The sequence below is a fragment of the Entelurus aequoreus genome, linkage group LG06 (assembly GCF_033978785.1).
Source record: "Entelurus aequoreus isolate RoL-2023_Sb linkage group LG06, RoL_Eaeq_v1.1, whole genome shotgun sequence".
In the NCBI taxonomy this organism is placed as follows: domain Eukaryota; kingdom Metazoa; phylum Chordata; class Actinopteri; order Syngnathiformes; family Syngnathidae; genus Entelurus; species Entelurus aequoreus.
In genome coordinates, this window is record NC_084736.1 from 1051155 (window position 1) to 1071637 (window position 20483).

Genomic DNA, 20483 nt, shown 5'->3' on the forward strand with positions numbered 1-20483 from the left:
ATACATACACATATATAAACATGCATATATATGTCTACATACACACACACACACATTTTATATATATATATATATATATATATATATATATATATTTTATATATATATATATATATATATATATATATATATATATAAAATGTGTGTGTGTGTGTATGTAGACATATATGTGCATGTTTATATATGTGTATGTATATATGTGTAGATGTATTAATATGTGTATATATGTTTATACAGTATGTATGTATATATGTACAAAACCCAAAAGCAGTGAAGATGTCACGTTGTGTAAATGGTAAATAAAAAGAGAATACAATGATTTGCAAATACTTTTCAACTTATATTCAATTGAATAGACTACAAAGACAAGATATTTCATGTTCACACTGAGAAACTAAATTTTTTTTGCAAATAATCATGAACTTAGAATTTAATGGCAGCAACGCATGTCAAAAAAGTAGTCAGAGGGGCATTTTTACCACTGTGTTAAATGATAATAAATGATAAATGGGTTATAATTGTATAGCGCTTTTCTACCTTCAAGGTACTCAAAGCGCTTTGACAGTATTTCCACATTCACCCATTCACACACACATTCACACACTGATGGCGGGAGCTGCCATGCAAGGCGCTAACCAGCAGCCATCAGGAGCAAGGGTGAAGTGTCTTGCCCAAGGACACAACGGACGTGACTAGGATGGTAGAAGGTGGGGATTGAACCCCAGTAACCAGCAACCCTCCGATTGCTGGCACGGCCACTCTACCAACTTCGCCACGCCGTCCATGTTACATGGTCTTTCCTTTTAACAACACTCAGTAAAGGTTTGGGAACTCTTTTGGTAAACCAACATGTTTACTGTTTTACTTTTTTGTTTTCCTTTTTATGTTACTTATTTCACTACCTGTTTAATCCACCACTCTCTTCTTTTCTTTTTCTTTTATGTTTTTTGTTTTGTTTTTCTCTTTCTATTTCTCCACCTGTTGTGTGTGTCCCCTTGTCGTCATCAGCATTTACACTCACAGCTAATACATGCACAACTATACACACTATACACACCTACACATTTGCATGATAGGCTTACATTTAGATACAGACATGCATTATTTACACATAAAGTACACACATACATCCACACACTTAGTTACAGTCTAGTTTAGTATGTCCACTGTGCAGTTTGTCACTTGGAATGTGCATGGAGTCGGGTCAAAGGAAAAAAATATAAAAATTCTTAATCATTTGAAGAGCATGCAAGCAGACATTGCTTTACTACAAGAGACTCACCTCTCCAAGTCCGATACCTCAAAACTGCATTCATCGCAATACCCACACACATACTTTGCTAGTTACAACTCCAAACAGAGAGGCGTAGCCATTCTCATTAGTAGAAAGGTCAACTTTACATTCCATAACTCCATTACTGACATAGAGGGAAGATACATCATTCTTAATATTTCTGTTGACGGGAGAAACTTATGTATCGCCAACATTTATGGTCCAAATGTTAAAGACCCCTCCTTTTTTCACACTTTCTTCTCTTCACTTTCTCCTCACTCAAACCACTGCTTGATTCTAGGAGGGGACCTCAACTTAGTATTTAATCCAAATATAGATCGGTCCAGAGTGACTGGGAGTCACCGTGAGTCTCAATCAGTGGTAATACTTAAGCAATATATGAACGATTATGGTCTTTGCGATGCCTGGCGTTCTTATCACCACACTCTTAGGGAATGCACTTATTTTTCCCCAGTTCACCACTCATTCTCTCGCATTGAATACTTTTTAACTAGTAGCTCAATTTTATCTGATATCGCAAACATTCACATTCATCCTATCATCATCAGTGACCATGCACCTGTCTCACTTTCCCTCACTAACAAAACTATAACTGCACCTATAAAACAATGGAGACTTAATACATCATTACTAAAGGACCCAGACTTCCTCAACTATTTTGAGAAAGAATGGACAGATTTTTTAGATTTTAATGATCAACCAGAAATCACGGCGTGCATTCTCTGGGAGGCCGCAAAAGTAGTTATGCGAGGAAAAATAATTTCTTATTCATCATACAAGAAAAAAAAGGAACGTTTACTAGAGCAGGAACTTGAAAATGAAATAAAAATATTAGAAATAGCTTATGCGAACTCACAAAATGAACATACTCTGAACGAACTGAGAAAACTCAAATTACATTTAAGAGAAATTATTGATAAGAAAAGTCAATTCCTGCTCTAGAGGTTACGCTTAGAAAAATTTGAACATGACAATAAACCAAGCAAATATTTGGCTAACCAACTAAAATTAAACAAAGAAAAAAACTCCATACCATCCATTAAGGATTCAGCTGGGAACATTACTCACGTTCCTTAGGAAATTAACTCCATATTTAGAGACTTTTACAGAAACTTATATACACCCCAGATTGACCCATCTCTTTCAGACATTGAGACATTTCTCAATGGTATAGACTTACCTAAATTAAATACAAGGCAGGTATCAAATTTAGATCTTGCTATTTCTGTAGATGAACTTCACGATGCTCTTCAACAGATGCCAAACAATAAAGCACCAGGGCCTGATGGGTTCCCTGTGGAGTTCTACAAAACATTCTGGTCACTGCTAGCTCCGATATTTACGAAAATGGCTTTAGAGATTAAAGAAAACTCATTCCTTCCTCCAAATATGAACTCTGCCACAATCAGTCTCTTGCTAAAACCTGATAAAGACCCAACACTTCCATCCAGTTACCGGCCAATCTCCCTGATTAATGCTGATCTTAAAATTATCTGCAAAGTATTAGCTCAAAGATTAGAAAAAGTCACTCCATATATAGTACATCCTGATCAAACAGGTTTCATCAAAGAGAGACAATCGTCCAACAATGTTCGCCGTCCACTCAATGTGATAGACTATTCTGTTATTCATAATTTAAAAACAGCTGTTGTTTCATTAGATGCTGAAAAAGCATTTGATAGAGTGAATTGGAATTTTCTTTTAGCTACTCTACAGAAATTTGGATTTGGAGACTCATTTATAGAATGGATCAAGGTCCTATATAGTTTCCCTACAGCCTCGGTTAGAACGAATAGCCAAATCTCCCCAAGGTTTAATCTTATGAGGGGCACAAGGCAAGGGTGTCCACTTTCTCCGTCACTGTTTGCTATATTTATTGAACCTCTTGCAACCGCAATTCGACAGCATGCAAATATTAAAGGCATCCATACCGCAACCGTTCATCATAAAATAAGCCTTTATGCTGATGATGTATTACTTTTCTTACAAAATCCACATTCTTCTCTTCAAGATACAATCTCACTTATCAATAAATTCAGTTCTATTTCAGATTACTCAATCAACTGGTCCAAATCTACTGTGTTACCAATTAATTTGGACTTTCAGAGCACCTCATCGATTCCACTGCATAAAGGGAACATTAAATACCTGGGAATCAATATTTCCTCCACATTGTCAGATCTGAATCGCTTGAATTACTCCCCAATCTTAAAATTGATTGAGGATGATCTGGCGCGTTGGAAAGCACTGCCAATCTCACTTATGGGAAGGGTTTCTACCGTGAAAATGATGGTCTTGCCTAGGGTTAATTATCTCTTTTCAATGATTCCAACCAAACCTTCTCAAATCTGGTTTAAATCACTAGACTCACACATCAATCAGTTTCTTTGGAAGAGTAAACCAGCACGAATCAGCCTTAAAACTTTACAAAAACCAAAAGAATACGGGGGTCTAGAACTCCCAAACTTTTCATATTACTTCCTTGCAAATAAACTACAATATCTATTAAAATGGACCAATCCCACTTTATTAGATAGTTTATGGTTAGAGATTGAACAATCACTTAGCCAGGAGATCCCAATTTCTAACTTGCCCTTTGTTAGCCAAATTCTCCGAAAACACAACTGCTTCAAAAGTATTAATATACGCACTACCTTAACAGCTTGGTGGGAGTTTTTGAAAATAACTGGATCCCCGCTCACTCTCTGTCAATTTACGCCTATTTGGAATAATCCTGATTTTCTTTTAAACAAGAAGCCATTGAACTTTCCAACATGGTATGATAAATGAGTCAGATGTCTTGGGGATATCATCAATGCAAACAGTTTTATCTCTTTTAAAAGTTTAATTACACAATATGCAATCAATCCTAATAAATTCCTAGAATATATACAAATCAAATCTGTAATTAGCGCAAGATTCAACAAAACAACATGGGAAAGTAATCCTACGACCGTTAAATTCTTCAAAACATCTGCCCCCAAAGCTTTATCCAAATTATATGCTCTCTTATCAAAAATAGATAACACAATAAGTATCCTAACTTCCAAATGGCACTCAGACGTATCCACAAGCCTTGACCCAGAAATCTGGAAACAAATATGCCTCAATACTTCTCGTTTGAGTGGGCCTGGGGTGTGTTCCCTGGTGCCAGCCTGGCGGGCCGATCCGTGAGTGGTCTGGGGGATGGGGGTGAATGGGGGTGCCTGGGCGGGGGTTGGGGTGCGGGTGGAGCTGTTGGGGGCGGCCGCCTTGGGTTGGGTGGGGGGCTTCCCCTCTCGTGGGTGGTTGGGCAGGGGGTTGCGCCCGTGGGGCCAGGGCCTTGCCGCTGTCGGGCGGGGGTCGGCTCGTGCCCCTCTGGCTTCGGGTGTCCGTGGGCTTCCTCCTTCCCCTGGGGCGCGGGGCGGGGTCTGCCCGGGGTCGCCCTACGCTGCGGCTGTGCGGGCCCGCCTGGTGCCGGGTTGGGGGGGCTGCTTGCCTCCCTTGTTGGGGCCCCGGCGGTGCTGCCCGACTGCCCTGCGGGGTCTCCCTCCTGTGTTTTACTCCGCCCTTATTTATTTATTAATTTTATTTATATATATACTTATATATATTTTTTAAATTATCTATTTAATACATTTTATTTATTCTGTTAAATTATATACGTGTATATATAGGTGCGTGTGTGTGTGTGTGTGTGTGTGTGTGTGTGTGTGTGTGTGTGTGTGTGCGTGTGTGTGTGTGTGTGTGCACGTTTGTATGTATGTATGGTGGAATCTGTGTGTATGTATGTAGGTACATGTGTGTGTGTCGCTGCCCCGGTGTGCATTGCTGATCGCGGCACCAGGCCTGCAGAGATGCCATGGCATGCCGGCTGTGGGCGTGGGGCTGGGCCCTTATGGCTTTTTGCCGGATGGGGTGCCTGGTGGGTGGTGGGCGGGGGGCCTGGACGTGCGGGTAAGGCTGCGGGGTTTGGTGGCGCTGGACACTGTTGGCAACCAGGCCTCATGTTTATTTTTATTTTATTTTATTTAAAAGGGTTTATTTTATTTTATTTATTATTATTATTATTATTATTTTTATTTTTTTTATTTTTTATTTTTGTGTTTTGTTTTTGTTTTGTTTTGGTGTATGTATGTGTGTGTATATGTGTGCATATGTATATGTATGTAGGTGTATATATGTATATGCATGCATGTGTGTATGTGTATGTATGTGTATATACATATATGTATGTATATGTGTGTATGTATGTGTGTATGTATGTGTAGGTGTGTGTATGGGTGTGGATGTCCGGTGGATCGATTGGCCTGTATGTGGATGAGTTGGGGTAGGTGGGTTGGTGGCCTCTGTGGTAGCTGGGGGTGTGCGTTGTTGTGGTTTACGGGGTAGGTCGCTTTTTTTTGTTTCGGTTTCGGCGGCCGCGGGTGTTTGTACTGCGGACGGGCGGTGGTGGTGATGGTTGCTGTGGTACTGCCGGCGGTTGGCGTCGCTGTGTTGGGTTGGAGTGGTTGGGGGACTGTGGCTGGTATCTGTGCGCTTGTGGGGTTGTGGGGGCTGGCTGGCGTTGGCTTGCCGGCTGGTTTGGGGGCTGGCGTGCGGACGGGGTGCATTGACTTCTTCCCCAGTTGGGGGGCGCCATCCCCTGGCCGGAACTCGTATGGGTACGTTGCTGTGTGGATGGCCGGGATGCGGTGTTTGCATTGGGCATGGGGCTGTGCATTTTTTCTGCGTTTGGTTGCTGGTATGGGCTCTGCGGGGTTGGGTTGGGGCGGGCGGGGGATGGCTTTGTTTGGCGGGGGGTGGGCTCGCGTGGCGTCACGCTAAAGTGGTCTGGTGTGGGTCACGGCCCGGGGGGGGGGGGCGGCTTCCTGGCCGTAGTTCCTGGTTGTCGGCCACATGGACTGGGGGGGATGTCCGGGCCCTCTACTCCTCCTACTTATAGCACACACAGTCACACAAATATAGGACTTTGGGGGATTGTCCTGCGGGGAGGCATGGCAGGGGGTTGAGGATGCCTCCTATGGGGCTCCAGTCCTCCTGTCTTGTCCCCTGCTCGTCCATCCCTCAATCTTAGCTGCATATTAGACACTTAGGATTTGGAGGGCTCGGCTTGGTTGGGACCCACCAAGACCTTGATGTCCCCCAATTTTAATCGCATTATTAGTTCCCACAAGCATACATATCTCACTCACGCTACAGTACACGCATCAATAGGGACTGGAGGTCGGCTGTAATGGCTGACCTCCTAATTTTAACTACACAGTAGACACTCTGGGGGCCTTGTACACATGCATGTGGGGGGGTTGGGGTTCGGCGCACCCCTCATTGCCTCGTCGGCCGGCGCGGATTCCGGGGACTGCGTTCTGGTGGCCTGCCAGGCTTTTATTAATTTATTATTATTATTATTATTTTTTATATATATATATATATATATATATATATATATATATATATATATATATATATATATATATATATATATGTATTTTTTTTTTTTTTTTTTTTTTTTTAATAATTTTTATTATTTACTTACTTTATTTTATTTAATTATTTGTATTTTTTATTTTTTATTTAATTTAATTTGTATTTCATTTTATTATTATTATTATTTTTTTTAAATTATTATTATTTTTGTTTAATCTTATTATTTATTTGTGTGTGGCGTCGCGCGGGTCTCGCTTCCTGTTGGGTGGGGTCCGTGCCCGTGTGGCCCGACCTTGCGCTGTGGGGTCTCTGTTGGCGACTTGATGTGGTGGCGGCGCGGCGCCCGTGTCTGGTCTGGATACTGTGTCTCGGTTGTTTGGGCGGTGGTGTGTTTGTGCGGGTTTGGGTTGGGGTGGTGGGGTCTTTTGGTGGGGGGGGGTGTTGGTGTCTCTTGTTTGCGTGTTGGCGTTTGGGCTTGCTGGCGGGCTGGCGCTGGCTGGTCTCTGTGATCCTGTTGGTGTGTGGTTGCCGGTCGCGTTTTTTTTTTTGATCGCTTTGATTTGATTGGGTGGTGCTGGCTGTCTGGGGGTGTTGTGGCTGCTGTTTCTGCTGCCGTTTGTTTGTGGTGTGGGCGCCCGTGGCTGCTGGGTCTGGTGCAGGGGGGTGGCTGATGTTGTGACTGGTGGCAGCGCGCGCGCGTGGTGGTTGTCGGGGCTGACAAACTGTGTATATGTATGTGTATGTGTGTGTGTGTATGTATGTATGTATGTATGTATGTATGTATGTATGTATGTATGTATGTATGTATGTATATATATGTGTATGTGTATGCATGTGTATGTGTGTGTATGTGTACATGTGTATGTTTATGTGTATGTATATATATATGTATGTATATTTCTGGGGGTACGTTCTGGGCCTGCCTGTCGGGTGGGGGTCGGCGCCTCAGGCTACTGCATCTGGACTGCGTGTCTGGAGCTCCTGGGTCCCACCGTCCATCCCTTCCGGGTGCCCGTCTTGGTTGGGGCCTGCTGGGTCTGGTCCCTGCGTCTACTGTGGTAGCTTGGTGCTGCAGGGTATTCCGAGGTGCTGCGAGTCGGCCAGTTGTTGGGGTAGCGACCTTGTGTGTAGCATATCTGTGATCTTCTTTTAATTCATTTTTTTTTTAATTTTTATAAATAGATTTAATTATTTATTTATTCTTTTAAAAAAAAATTTTTTTATTACTATTATTATTATTATGTATTTATTTATTTTATTTATTTATTCCCCTACCTCAGGGGGGGGGGGGGGGGGGGGTACTCGGCGGGGCGGTTGCTGGTTGTTCCATCTCCATCGTTGGGGTCCCTGCGGGTGGGGTGGGTGGTTCCTGTGGCCCCGTGCTGGGTGGTCCTGTGGCGGCCGGCTTGGGTGGGGTGGCCGTGGGCTGGCCTCGCCGCGCTCTCCGGGGGTGGGGGGGGGCTCGTGGGGGCCCTGTTGCCGGTGGGGCGGGGGCGGTCTTCCCGTCCGGTTGCGGGGGGTCTCCGGGCCCCTCGGGCGGGGCGTCCCGCCTTTCTGTCCGTGTGGGGTGTGGTCTCTCGCTGGTTTGGGGTCTGGCTGCCCCCTGCTTTTCTCGTGCCTTGTCCTCTGCCGGGTGCGTCTGTCTGCGGCCTGTTGCTGGCCCTTGTGGGCGGCGCGGTGGACCAGGCTATGGGGTTCCTGTCGCTGTCCGGCTTGGCTGCGTGGGGGCGGTGGTCCCTGGTTCCCTGGGCACCACACCTACTGTTTGTGGGATGGGCTCTCGGGGAGGCTGGGGCCGTACTCTGGCTCCCGCACACACTGGGAGTCAAATGTATTGTACATGCAAATTCACATATACTCACACACATACATACAGACATACATAGGTACCTACGCTCCCACATACATATACAAATAAATACAGTACATATTTACACACTCAAAGTTCGTACATCCACACGCACATTCATTATACAAACATACTGTATACACATACTGTACATATACATTCACTGTAAAAACATACATATACACATACTGTACATATACACTCACTGTACAAACACACACATACACATACTACACATATACATTCACTGTACAAACACACACATACATATACTGTACATATACATTCACTGTACAAACACACATGTACACATACTGTACATATACATTCACTGTACAAACACACATATACACATACTGTACATATACATTCACTGTTCAAACACACATACTGTATACACATACTGTACATATACATTCGCTGTACACACATATACACATACTGTACATATACATTCACTGTACAAGCACACATACACATACTGTACATATACAAGTACATATGCACACATACACTCATGCACATAATCACGTTTCATCAAACATATATTAATGTTGTTGCCCTAGGGTAAACTGGGTATAACACATGGCACACTGACAAAGCTTAACCTATTGTTACTATAACAATCTACAAGGTTAATGTAGGTTGCTTCTCTTTCTTCCCCTCCATTTTTCTGCATTCTTTCGTATCTCAAGTTATCATTACGTATATGTATTGTTGCATTTGAACAATTGTATTGTTGATAATAAAGGTAAAGTATTGGTATTGTTTATTATCAATAGCACTATTTCTATTGGTATTCATATTGCTCCATTTTTAGTGTAATAATGCTCATTGTCATTTCTGTATTTTTTATTTTTATTTTCGCTAACTGCTTACTTGCTATTACTTTTACCATCATATTTGTACATGTCGTATTTGCTGATGTTGCTCTGTTGTTGTTGTTGTTGTTGTGTTTGCTGTTGTTGTTTTTGTCTCTCTGTCTAATCCCCCTCTTGTCCCCACAATTCCCCCCTGTCTTCCTTTTTCTCTCTTTCTATCCCCTCCTGCTCCGGCCCGGCTGCACCAAATGATAATATAAATACATTTAATAAAGTCAAAATACAAGTAAGGCAACAAGAGAAGTATCCTACACTTCTCTTTTGTAAAGTAAATCTGAACAGCCGATATGGGCATCTACATCTGCTATATGATTTGCCCGAGAAGCTAGGCAGGACATTTAAAAAAACAACAAAAAAACAAAAACAAAAAAACAATTTGAAGTGTGGACTTGTCAGACCACAGAAGTGGTTAGAGTGTCATCCCTGAGATCGGTAGGTCGTGAGTTCAAACCCCGGCCGAGTCATACCAAAGACTATAAAAATGGGACCCATTACCTCCCTGCTTGACACTCAGCATCAAGGGTTGGAATTGGGGGTTAATTCCCTAAAAATGATTCCCGGGCCCAGCCACCGCTGCTGCCCACTGCTCCCCTCACTTCCCAGGGGGTGATCAAGGGGATGGGTCAAATGCAGAGGAAAAATGTCACCACACCTAGTGTGTGTGTGACTATCATTGGTACTTTAACTTTAACTTTAAGAACACTTTTCCACTTTGCATCAGTCCATCTTAGATGAGCTCGGGCCCAGCGAAGCGTTTCTGGGTGTTGTTGATAAATGCCTTTGGCTCTGCATAGTAGCGTTTTAACTTGCACTTACTGATGTAGCAACCAACTGTAGTTACTGATAGTGGTTTTCTGAAATGTTCCTGAGCCCATGTGGTGATATCCTTTACACACTGATGTCTCTTTTTGATGCAGTACCGCCTGAGGGATCGAAGGTGCGTAATATTATGGCTTACGTAAAGTGATTTTTCCAGATTCTCTGAACCTTTTGATGATATTACAGAGCGTAAATGGTGAAATCCCTAAATTCTTTACAATAGCTGGTTGAGAAATGTTGTTCTTAAACAATTTCCTCAGGCATTTGTTGACAAAGTGGTGACCCTCGCTCCATCCTTGTTTGTGAATGACTGAGCATTTCACAGAAGCGGCTTTTATACCCATTAATGAGATGTTCCAAATACGTGTTTGATGAGCATTCCTCAACTTTCTCACTCTTTTTTGCCATTTGTGCCAGCTTTTTTGAAACCTGTTGCAGGCATCAAATTCCAAATGAGCTAATATTTGCAAAAAATAACAAAGTTTCTCAGTGTGGACATGAAATATCTTGTCTTTGCAGTAAGTTGAAAAGGATTTGCAAATCATTGTATTCTCTTTTTATTTACCATTTACACAACGTGACAACTTCACTGCTTTTGGGGTTTTGTATACATGTATGTATATATGTGTATATGAATGTATATACTATATGTAAGTATTATCTAAATATATTTATATATATATATATATATATATATATATATATATATATATATATATATATATATATATATATATATATATATATATATATATATATGTATATATGTAGATATGTATGTTTATATGTGTGTTTATATATATATATTTATATACATATATATTTATATGTAAATGTATATATATGTACATATATATATATATATATATATATATATATATATATATATATATATATATATATATATATATATATATATATATATATATATATATATATATATATATATATATATATATATATATATATATATATATAAGTTGGTTTGTAGACAAAGCAGTGAAACTCTTCCAACTTGAAGGATCTTCTCCACCTACATCAAAGACATTGAGGACAAGCCAGGACCAAGTTCTTGGGGTTCCAAGATGCCTTTTGGGGAGATGATGCTGGAGAAGAAGGACTGCGGGGGATGGGTGCACAGCGTGTCTTTCTCCCCAAGTGGCGACCAGCTGGCCTGGGTGGCTCACAACAGCATCATCAGTGTGGCCGATGCCACCAGGAACAAGGAGTACGTGGTTGATGTCACTTCAATAGTCCACTACATCTTCAATGTGCTCCTTACCATCAAATACAGCTTTACTCTTTTTAATGTTTCCTCCCTTCTTCACAGGACCAGTCAGCTGACTTTAAACACTCTTCCACTGCTCAGCATCCTCTATGTAGGCCCCGCCCACATTGTTGCTGCTGTAAGTACGTGGTTGCTGCTAGAAGTGTGTGTGTGTGTGTGTGTTGTGTGTGTGTGTGTGTGTGTGTGTGTGTGTTCCTGTATTTCTACCCTTCTTGAGACATCAACAAGGAAAAGTACCTTCCATATGAGGACCGGTGAACAAGTTAATGTGTGTGTGTGTGTGTGTGTGTGTGTGTGTGTGTGTGTGTGTGTGTGTGTGTGTGTGTGTGTGTGTGTGTGTGTGTGTGTGTGTGTGTGTGTGTGTGTGTGTGTGTGTGTGTGCGTGTTCTTGTATTTCTAACCTTCTTGAGACACCAACAAGGAAAAGTACTGTCCATATGAGGACCGATGAACAAGTTAGTGTGTGTGTGTGTGTGTGTGTGTGTGTGTGTGTGTGTGTGTGTGTGTGTGTGTGTGTGTGTGTGTGTGTGTGTGTGTGTGTGTGTGTGTGTGTGTGTGTGTGTGTGTGTGTGTACTCACACATATTTCACACAAGTCTTACAAGTACTCACACATACTTCACACAAGTCTTACACGTACTCACACATACTTAACACAGGTCTTACAAGTACTCACACATACTTCACACGAGTCTTACAAGTACTCACACACTTCACACGAGTCTTACAAGTACTCACACATACTTCACACAAGTCTTACAAGTACTCACATATACTTCACACAAGTCTTACAAGTACTCACATATACTTCACACGAGTCTTACAAGTTCTCACATATACTTCACACAAGTCTTACAAGTACTCACACATACTTCACACAAGTCTTACAAGTACTCACACATACTTCACACAAGTCTTACAAGTACTCACATATACTTCACACGAGTCTTACAAGTACTCACACATACTTCACACGAGTCTTACAAGTACTCACACATTCTTCACACAAGTCTTACAAGTACTCACATATACTTCACACGAGTCTTACAAGTACTCACATTTACTTCACACGAGTCTTACAAGTACTCACATATACTTCACACAAGTCTTACAAGTACTCACATATACTTCACACGAGTCTTACAAGTACTCACATATACTTCACACGAGTCTTACAAGTACTCACACATACTTCACACGAGTCTTACAAGTACTCACACATTCTTCACACAAGTCTTACAAGTACTCACATATACTTCACACGAGTCTTACAAGTACTCACATATACTTCACATTAGTCTTACAAGTACTCACATATACTTCACACAAGTCTTACAAGTACTCACATATACTTCACACAAGTCGTACAAGTACTCACACGTACTTCACACAAGTCTTACAAGTACTCACATATACTTCACACGAGTCTTACAAGTACTCACATATACTTCACACTAGTCTTACAAGTACTCACATATACTTCACACAAGTCTTACAAGTACTCACATATACTTCACACAAGTCTTACAAGTACTCACACGTACTTCACACAAGTCTTACAAGTACTCACATATACTTCACATGAGTCTTACAAGTACTCACATATACTTCACACTAGTCTTACAAGTACTCACATATACTTCACACAAGTCTTGCAAGTACTCACATATACTTCACACGAGTCTTACAAGTACTCACATATACTTCACACAAGTCTTACAAGTACTCACACATACTTCACACAAGTCTTACAAGTACTCACACATACTTCACGCGAGTCTTACAAGTACTCACACATTCTTCACACAAGTCTTACAAGTACTCACATATATTTCACACAAGTCTTACAAGTACTCACATATACTTCACACAAGTCTTACAAGTACTCACACGTACTTCACACAAGTCTTACAAGTACTCACATATACTTCACACGAGTCTTACAAGTACTCACATATACTTCACACGAGTCTTACAAGTACTCACACATTCTTCACACAAGTCTTACAAGTACTCACATATACTTCACACTAGTCTTACAAGTACTCACATTTACTTCACACAAGTCTTACAAGTACTCACATATACTTCACACAAGTCTTACAAGTACTCACACGTACTTCACACAAGTCTTACAAGTACTCACATATACTTCACACGAGTCTTACAAGTACTCACATATACTTCACACAAGTCTTGCAAGTACTCACACATACTTCACACGAGTCTTACAAGTACTCACACATTCTTCACACAAGTCTTACAAGTACTCACATATACTTCACACGAGTCTTACAAGTACTCACATATACTTCACATTAGTCTTACAAGTACTCACATATACTTCACACAAGTCTTACAAGTACTCACATATACTTCACACAAGTCTTACAAGTACTCACACGTACTTCACACAAGTCTTACAAGTACTCACATATACTTCACACGAGTCTTACAAGTACTCACATATACTTCACACTAGTCTTACAAGTACTCACATATATTTCACACAAGTCTTACAAGTACTCACATATACTTCACACAAGTCTTACAAGTACTCACACGTACTTTACACAAGTCTTACAAGTACTCACATATACTTCACACGAGTCTTACAAGTACTCACATATACTTCACACTAGTCTTACAAGTACTCACATATACTTCACACAAGTCTTGCAAGTACTCACATATACTTCACACGAGTCTTACAAGTACTCACATATACTTCACACAAGTCTTACAAGTACTCACACATACTTCACACAAGTCTTACAAGTACTCACACATACTTCACACGAGTCTTACAAGTACTCACACATTCTTCACACAAGTCTTACAAGTACTCACATATATTTCACACAAGTCTTACAAGTACTCACATATACTTCACACAAGTCTTACAAGTACTCACACGTACTTCACACAAGTCTTACAAATACTCACATATACTTCACACGAGTCTTACAAGTACTCACATATACTTCACACGAGTCTTACAAGTACTCACACATTCTTCACACAAGTCTTACAAGTACTCACATATACTTCACACTAGTCTTACAAGTACTCACATTTACTTCACACAAGTCTTACAAGTACTCACATATACTTCACACAAGTCTTACAAGTACTCACACGTACTTCACACAAGTCTTACAAGTACTCACATATACTTCACACGAGTCTTACAAGTACTCACATATACTTCACACAAGTCTTGCAAGTACTCACATATACTTCACACGAGTCTTACAAGTACTCACATATACTTCACACAAGTCTTACAAGTACTCACACGTACTTCACACAAGTCTTACAAGTACTCGCATATACTTCACACGAGTCTTACAAGTACTCACATATACTTCACACGAGTCTTACAAGTACTCACACATTCTTCACACAAGTCTTACAAGTACTCACATATACTTCACACGAGTCTTACAAATACTCACATATACTTCACACAAGTCTTACAAGTACTCACATATACTTCACACAAGTCTTACAAGTACTCACACATACTTCACACAAGTCTTACAAGTACTCACACGTACTTCACACGAGTCTTACAAGTACTCACATGTACTTCACACAAGTCTTACAAGTACTCACACGTACTTCACACAAGTCTTACAAGTACTCACATATACTTCACACGAGTCTTACAAGTACTCACATATACTTCACACGAGTCTTACAAGTACTCACACATTCTTCACACAAGTCTTACAAGTACTCACATATACTTCACACTAGTCTTACAAGTACTCACATTTACTTCACAGAAGTCTTACAAGTACTCACATATACTTCACACAAGTCTTACAAGTACTCACACGTACTTCACACAAGTCTTGCAAGTACTCACATATACTTCACACGAGTCTTACAAGTACTCACATATACTTCACACAAGTCTTACAAGTACTCACACATACTTCACACAAGTCTTACAAGTACTCACACATACTTCACACAAGTCTTGCAAGTACTCACATATACTTCACACAAGTCTTACAAGTACTCACATATACTTCACACAAGTCTTACAAGTACTCACACATACTTCACACGAGTCTTACAAGTACTCACATATACTTCACACTAGTCTTACAAGTACTCACACATACTTCACACAAGTCTTACAAGTACTCACACATACTTCACACGAGTCTTACAAGTACTCACATATACTTCACACAAGTCTTACAAGTACTCACACATACTTCACACAAGTCTTACAAGTACTCACATATACTTCACACGAGTCTTACAAGTACTCACATATACTTCACACGAGTCTTACAAGTACTCACATATACTTCACACAAGTCTTGCAAGTACTCACATATACTTCACACGAGTCTTACAAGTACTCACATATACTTCACACAAGTCTTACAAGTACTCACACATACTTCACACAAGTCTTACAAGTACTCACATATACTTCACACTAGTCTTACAAGTACTCACACATACTTCACACTAGTCTTACAAGTACTCACATATACTTCACACAAGTCTTACAAGTACTCATATATACTTCACACAAGTCTTACAAGTACTCACACGTACTTCACACAAGTCTTACAAGTACTCACATATACTTCACACGAGTCTTACAAGTACTCACATATACTTCACACTAGTCTTACAAGTACTCACATATACTTCACACAAGTCTTGCAAGTACTCACATATACTTCACACGAGTCTTACAAGTACTCACATATACTTCACACAAGTCTTACAAGTACTCACACATACTTCACACAAGTCTTACAAGTACTCACACATACTTCACACGAGTCTTACAAGTACTCACACATTCTTCACACAAGTCTTACAAGTACTCACATATATTTCACACAAGTCTTACAAGTACTCACATATACTTCACACAAGTCTTACAAGTACTCACACGTACTTCACACAAGTCTTACAAGTACTCACATATACTTCACACGAGTCTTACAAGTACTCACATATACTTCACACGAGTCTTACAAGTACTCACACATTCTTCACACAAGTCTTACAAGTACTCACATATACTTCACACTAGTCTTACAAGTACTCACATTTACTTCACACAAGTCTTACAAGTACTCACATATACTTCACACAAGTCTTACAAGTACTCACACGTACTTCACACAAGTCTTACAAGTACTCACATATACTTCACACGAGTCTTACAAGTACTCACATATACTTCACACAAGTCTTGCAAGTACTCACATATACTTCACACGAGTCTTACAAGTACTCACATATACTTCCCACAAGTCTTACAAGTACTCACACGTACTTCACACAAGTCTTACAAGTACTCACATATACTTCACACGAGTCTTACAAGTACTCACATATACTTCACACGAGTCTTACAAGTACTCACACATTCTTCACACAAGTCTTACAAGTACTCACATATACTTCACACGAGTCTTACAAATACTCACATATACTTCACACAAGTCTTGCAAGTACTCACATATACTTCACACGAGTCTTACAAATACTCACATATACTTCACACAAGTCTTACAAGTACTCACACATACTTCACACAAGTCTTACAAGTACTCACAAGTACTTCACACGAGTCTTACAAGTACTCACATATACTTCACACAAGTCTTACAAGTACTCACACGTACTTCACACAAGTCTTACAAGTACTCACATATACTTCACACGAGTCTTACAAGTACTCACATATACTTCACACGAGTCTTACAAGTACTCACACATTCTTCACACAAGTCTTACAAGTACTCACATATACTTCACACTAGTCTTACAAGTACTCACATTTACTTCACACAAGTCTTACAAGTACTCACATATACTTCACACAAGTCTTACAAGTACTCACACGTACTTCACACAAGTCTTACAAGTACTCACATATACTTCACACAAGTCTTACAAGTACTCACACATACTTCACACAAGTCTTACAAGTACTCACACATACTTCACACGAGTCTTACAAGTACTCACACATACTTCACACGAGTCTTACAAGTACTCACATATACTTCACACGAGTCTTACAAGTACTCACACATACTTCACACGAGTCTTACAAGTACTCACATATACTTCACACAAGTCTTACAAGTACTCACATATACTTCACACAAGTCTTACAAGTACTCACACGTACTTCACACAAGTCTTACAAGTACTCACATATACTTCACACGAGTCTTACAAGTACTCACATATACTTCACACGAGTCTTACAAGTACTCACACATTCTTCACACAAGTCTTACAAGTACTCACATATACTTCACACGAGTCTTACAAGTACTCACATATACTTCACACTAGTCTTACAAGTACTCACATTTACTTCACACAAGTCTTACAAGTACTCACATATACTTCACACAAGTCTTACAAGTACTCACACGTACTTCACACAAGTTTTACAAGTACTCACATATACTTCACACGAGTCTTACAAGTACTCACATATACTTCACACAAGTCTTGCAAGTACTCACATATACTTCACACGAGTCTTACAAGTACTCACATATACTTCACACAAGTCTTACAAGTACTCACACATACTTCACATGAGTCTTACAAGTACTCACACATACTTCACACGAGTCTTACAAGTACTCACATATACTTCACACAAGTCTTACAAGTACTCACACATACTTCACACGAGTCTTACAAGTACTCACATATACTTCACACAAGTCTTACAAGTACTCACATATACTTCACACAAGTCTTACAAGTACTCACATATACTTCACACAAGTCTTACAAGTACTCACACATACTTCACACAAGTCTTACAAGTACTCACACATACTTCACACAAGTCTTACAAGTACTCACATATACTTCACACGAGTCTTACAAGTACTCACACATACTTCACACAAGTCTTACAAGTACTCACATATACTTCACACAAGTCTTACAAGTACTCACATATACTTCACACGAGTCTTACAAGTACTCACATATACTTCACACTAGTCTTACAAGTACTCACATATACTTCACACAAGTCTTACAAGTACTCACACGTACTTCACACAAGTCTTACAAGTACTCACATATACTTCACACAAGTCTTACAAGTACTCACACGTACTTCACACAAGTCTTACACGTACTCACATATACTTCACACAAGTCTTACAAGTACTCACACGTACTTCACACAAGTCTTACAAGTACTCACATATACTTCACACGAGTCTTACAAGTACTCACATATACTTCACACTAGTCTTACAAGTACTCACATATACTTCACACAAGTCTTGCAAGTACTCACATATACTTCACACAAGTCTTACAAGTACTCACATATACTTCACACACGTCTTACAAGTACTCACATATACTTCACACAAGTCTTACAAGTACTCACACATACTTCACACAAGTCTTACAAGTACTCACACATACTTCACACAAGTCTTACAAGTACTCACATATACTTCACACGAGTCTTACAAGTACTCACATATACTTCACACGAGTCTTACAAGTACTCACATATACTTCACACAAGTCTTACAAGTACTCACACGTACTTCACACAAGTCTTACAAGTACTCACATATACTTCACACGAGTCTTACAAGTACTCACATATACTTCACACGAGTCTTACAAGTACTCACACATTCTTCACACAAGTCTTACAAGTACTCACATATACTTCACACTAGTCTTACAAGTACTCACATTTACTTCACACAAGTCTTACAAGTACTCACATATACTTCACACAAGTCTTACAAGTACTCACACGTACTTCACACAAGTCTTACAAGTACTCACATATACTTCACACGAGTCTTACAAGTACTCACATATACTTCACACAAGTCTTGCAAGTACTCACATATACTTCACACGAGTCTTACAAGTACTCACATATACTTCCCACAAGTCTTACAAGTACTCACACGTACTTCACACAAGTCTTACAAGTACTCACATATACTTCACACGAGTCTTACAAGTACTCACATATACTTCACACGAGTCTTACAAGTACTCACACATTCTTCACACAAGTCTTACAAGTACTCACATATACTTCACACGAGTCTTACAAATACTCACATATACTTCACACAAGTCTTGCAAGTACTCACATATACTTCACACGAGTCTTACAAATACTCACATATACTTCACACAAGTCTTACAAGTACTCACACATACTTCACACAAGTCTTACAAGTACTCACAAGTACTTCACACGAGTCTTACAAGTACTCACATATACTTCACACAAGTCTTACAAGTACTCACACGTACTTCACACAAGTCTTACAAGTACTCACATATACTTCACACGAGTCTTACAAGTACTCACATATACTTCACACGAGTCTTACAAGTACTCACACATTCTTCACACAAGTCTTACAAGTACTCACATATACTTCACACTAGTCTTACAAGTACTCACATTTACTTCACACAAGTCTTACAAGTACTCACATATACTTCACACAAGTCTTACAAGTACTCACACGTACTTCACACAAGTCTTACAAGTACTCACATATACTTCACACAAGTCTTACAAGTACTCACACATACTTCACACAAGTCTTACAAGTACTCACACATACTTCACACGAGTCTTACAAGTACTCACACATACTTCACACGAGTCTTACAAGTACTCACATATACTTCACACGAGTCTTACAAGTACTCACACATACTTCACACTAGTCTTACAAGTACTCACACATACTTCACACGAGTCTTACAAGTACTCACATATACTTCACACAAGTCTTACAAGTACTCACATATACTTCACACAAGTCTTACAAGTACTCACACGTACTTCACACAAGTCTTACAAGTACTCACATATACTTCACACGAGTCTTACAAGTACTCACATATACTTCACACGAGT

The 20483-nt window shown here is 39.9% G+C and overlaps 1 protein-coding gene across 2 annotated transcripts in view; it reads left to right on the top strand.

Moving 5' to 3' along the window:
* LOC133651710 (actin-related protein 2/3 complex subunit 1A-A-like) overlaps positions 1 to 20483 on the top strand; it is a 46252-nt gene that overhangs the window by 14077 nt on the left and 11692 nt on the right. For both annotated transcript variants that reach the window (XM_062049751.1, XM_062049752.1), the window contains 2 exons: positions 11271 to 11477; positions 11580 to 11655. In XM_062049751.1, the coding sequence (XP_061905735.1) occupies positions 11271 to 11477; positions 11580 to 11655 (283 nt within the window). The remainder of the gene's footprint in view (positions 1 to 11270; positions 11478 to 11579; positions 11656 to 20483) is intronic.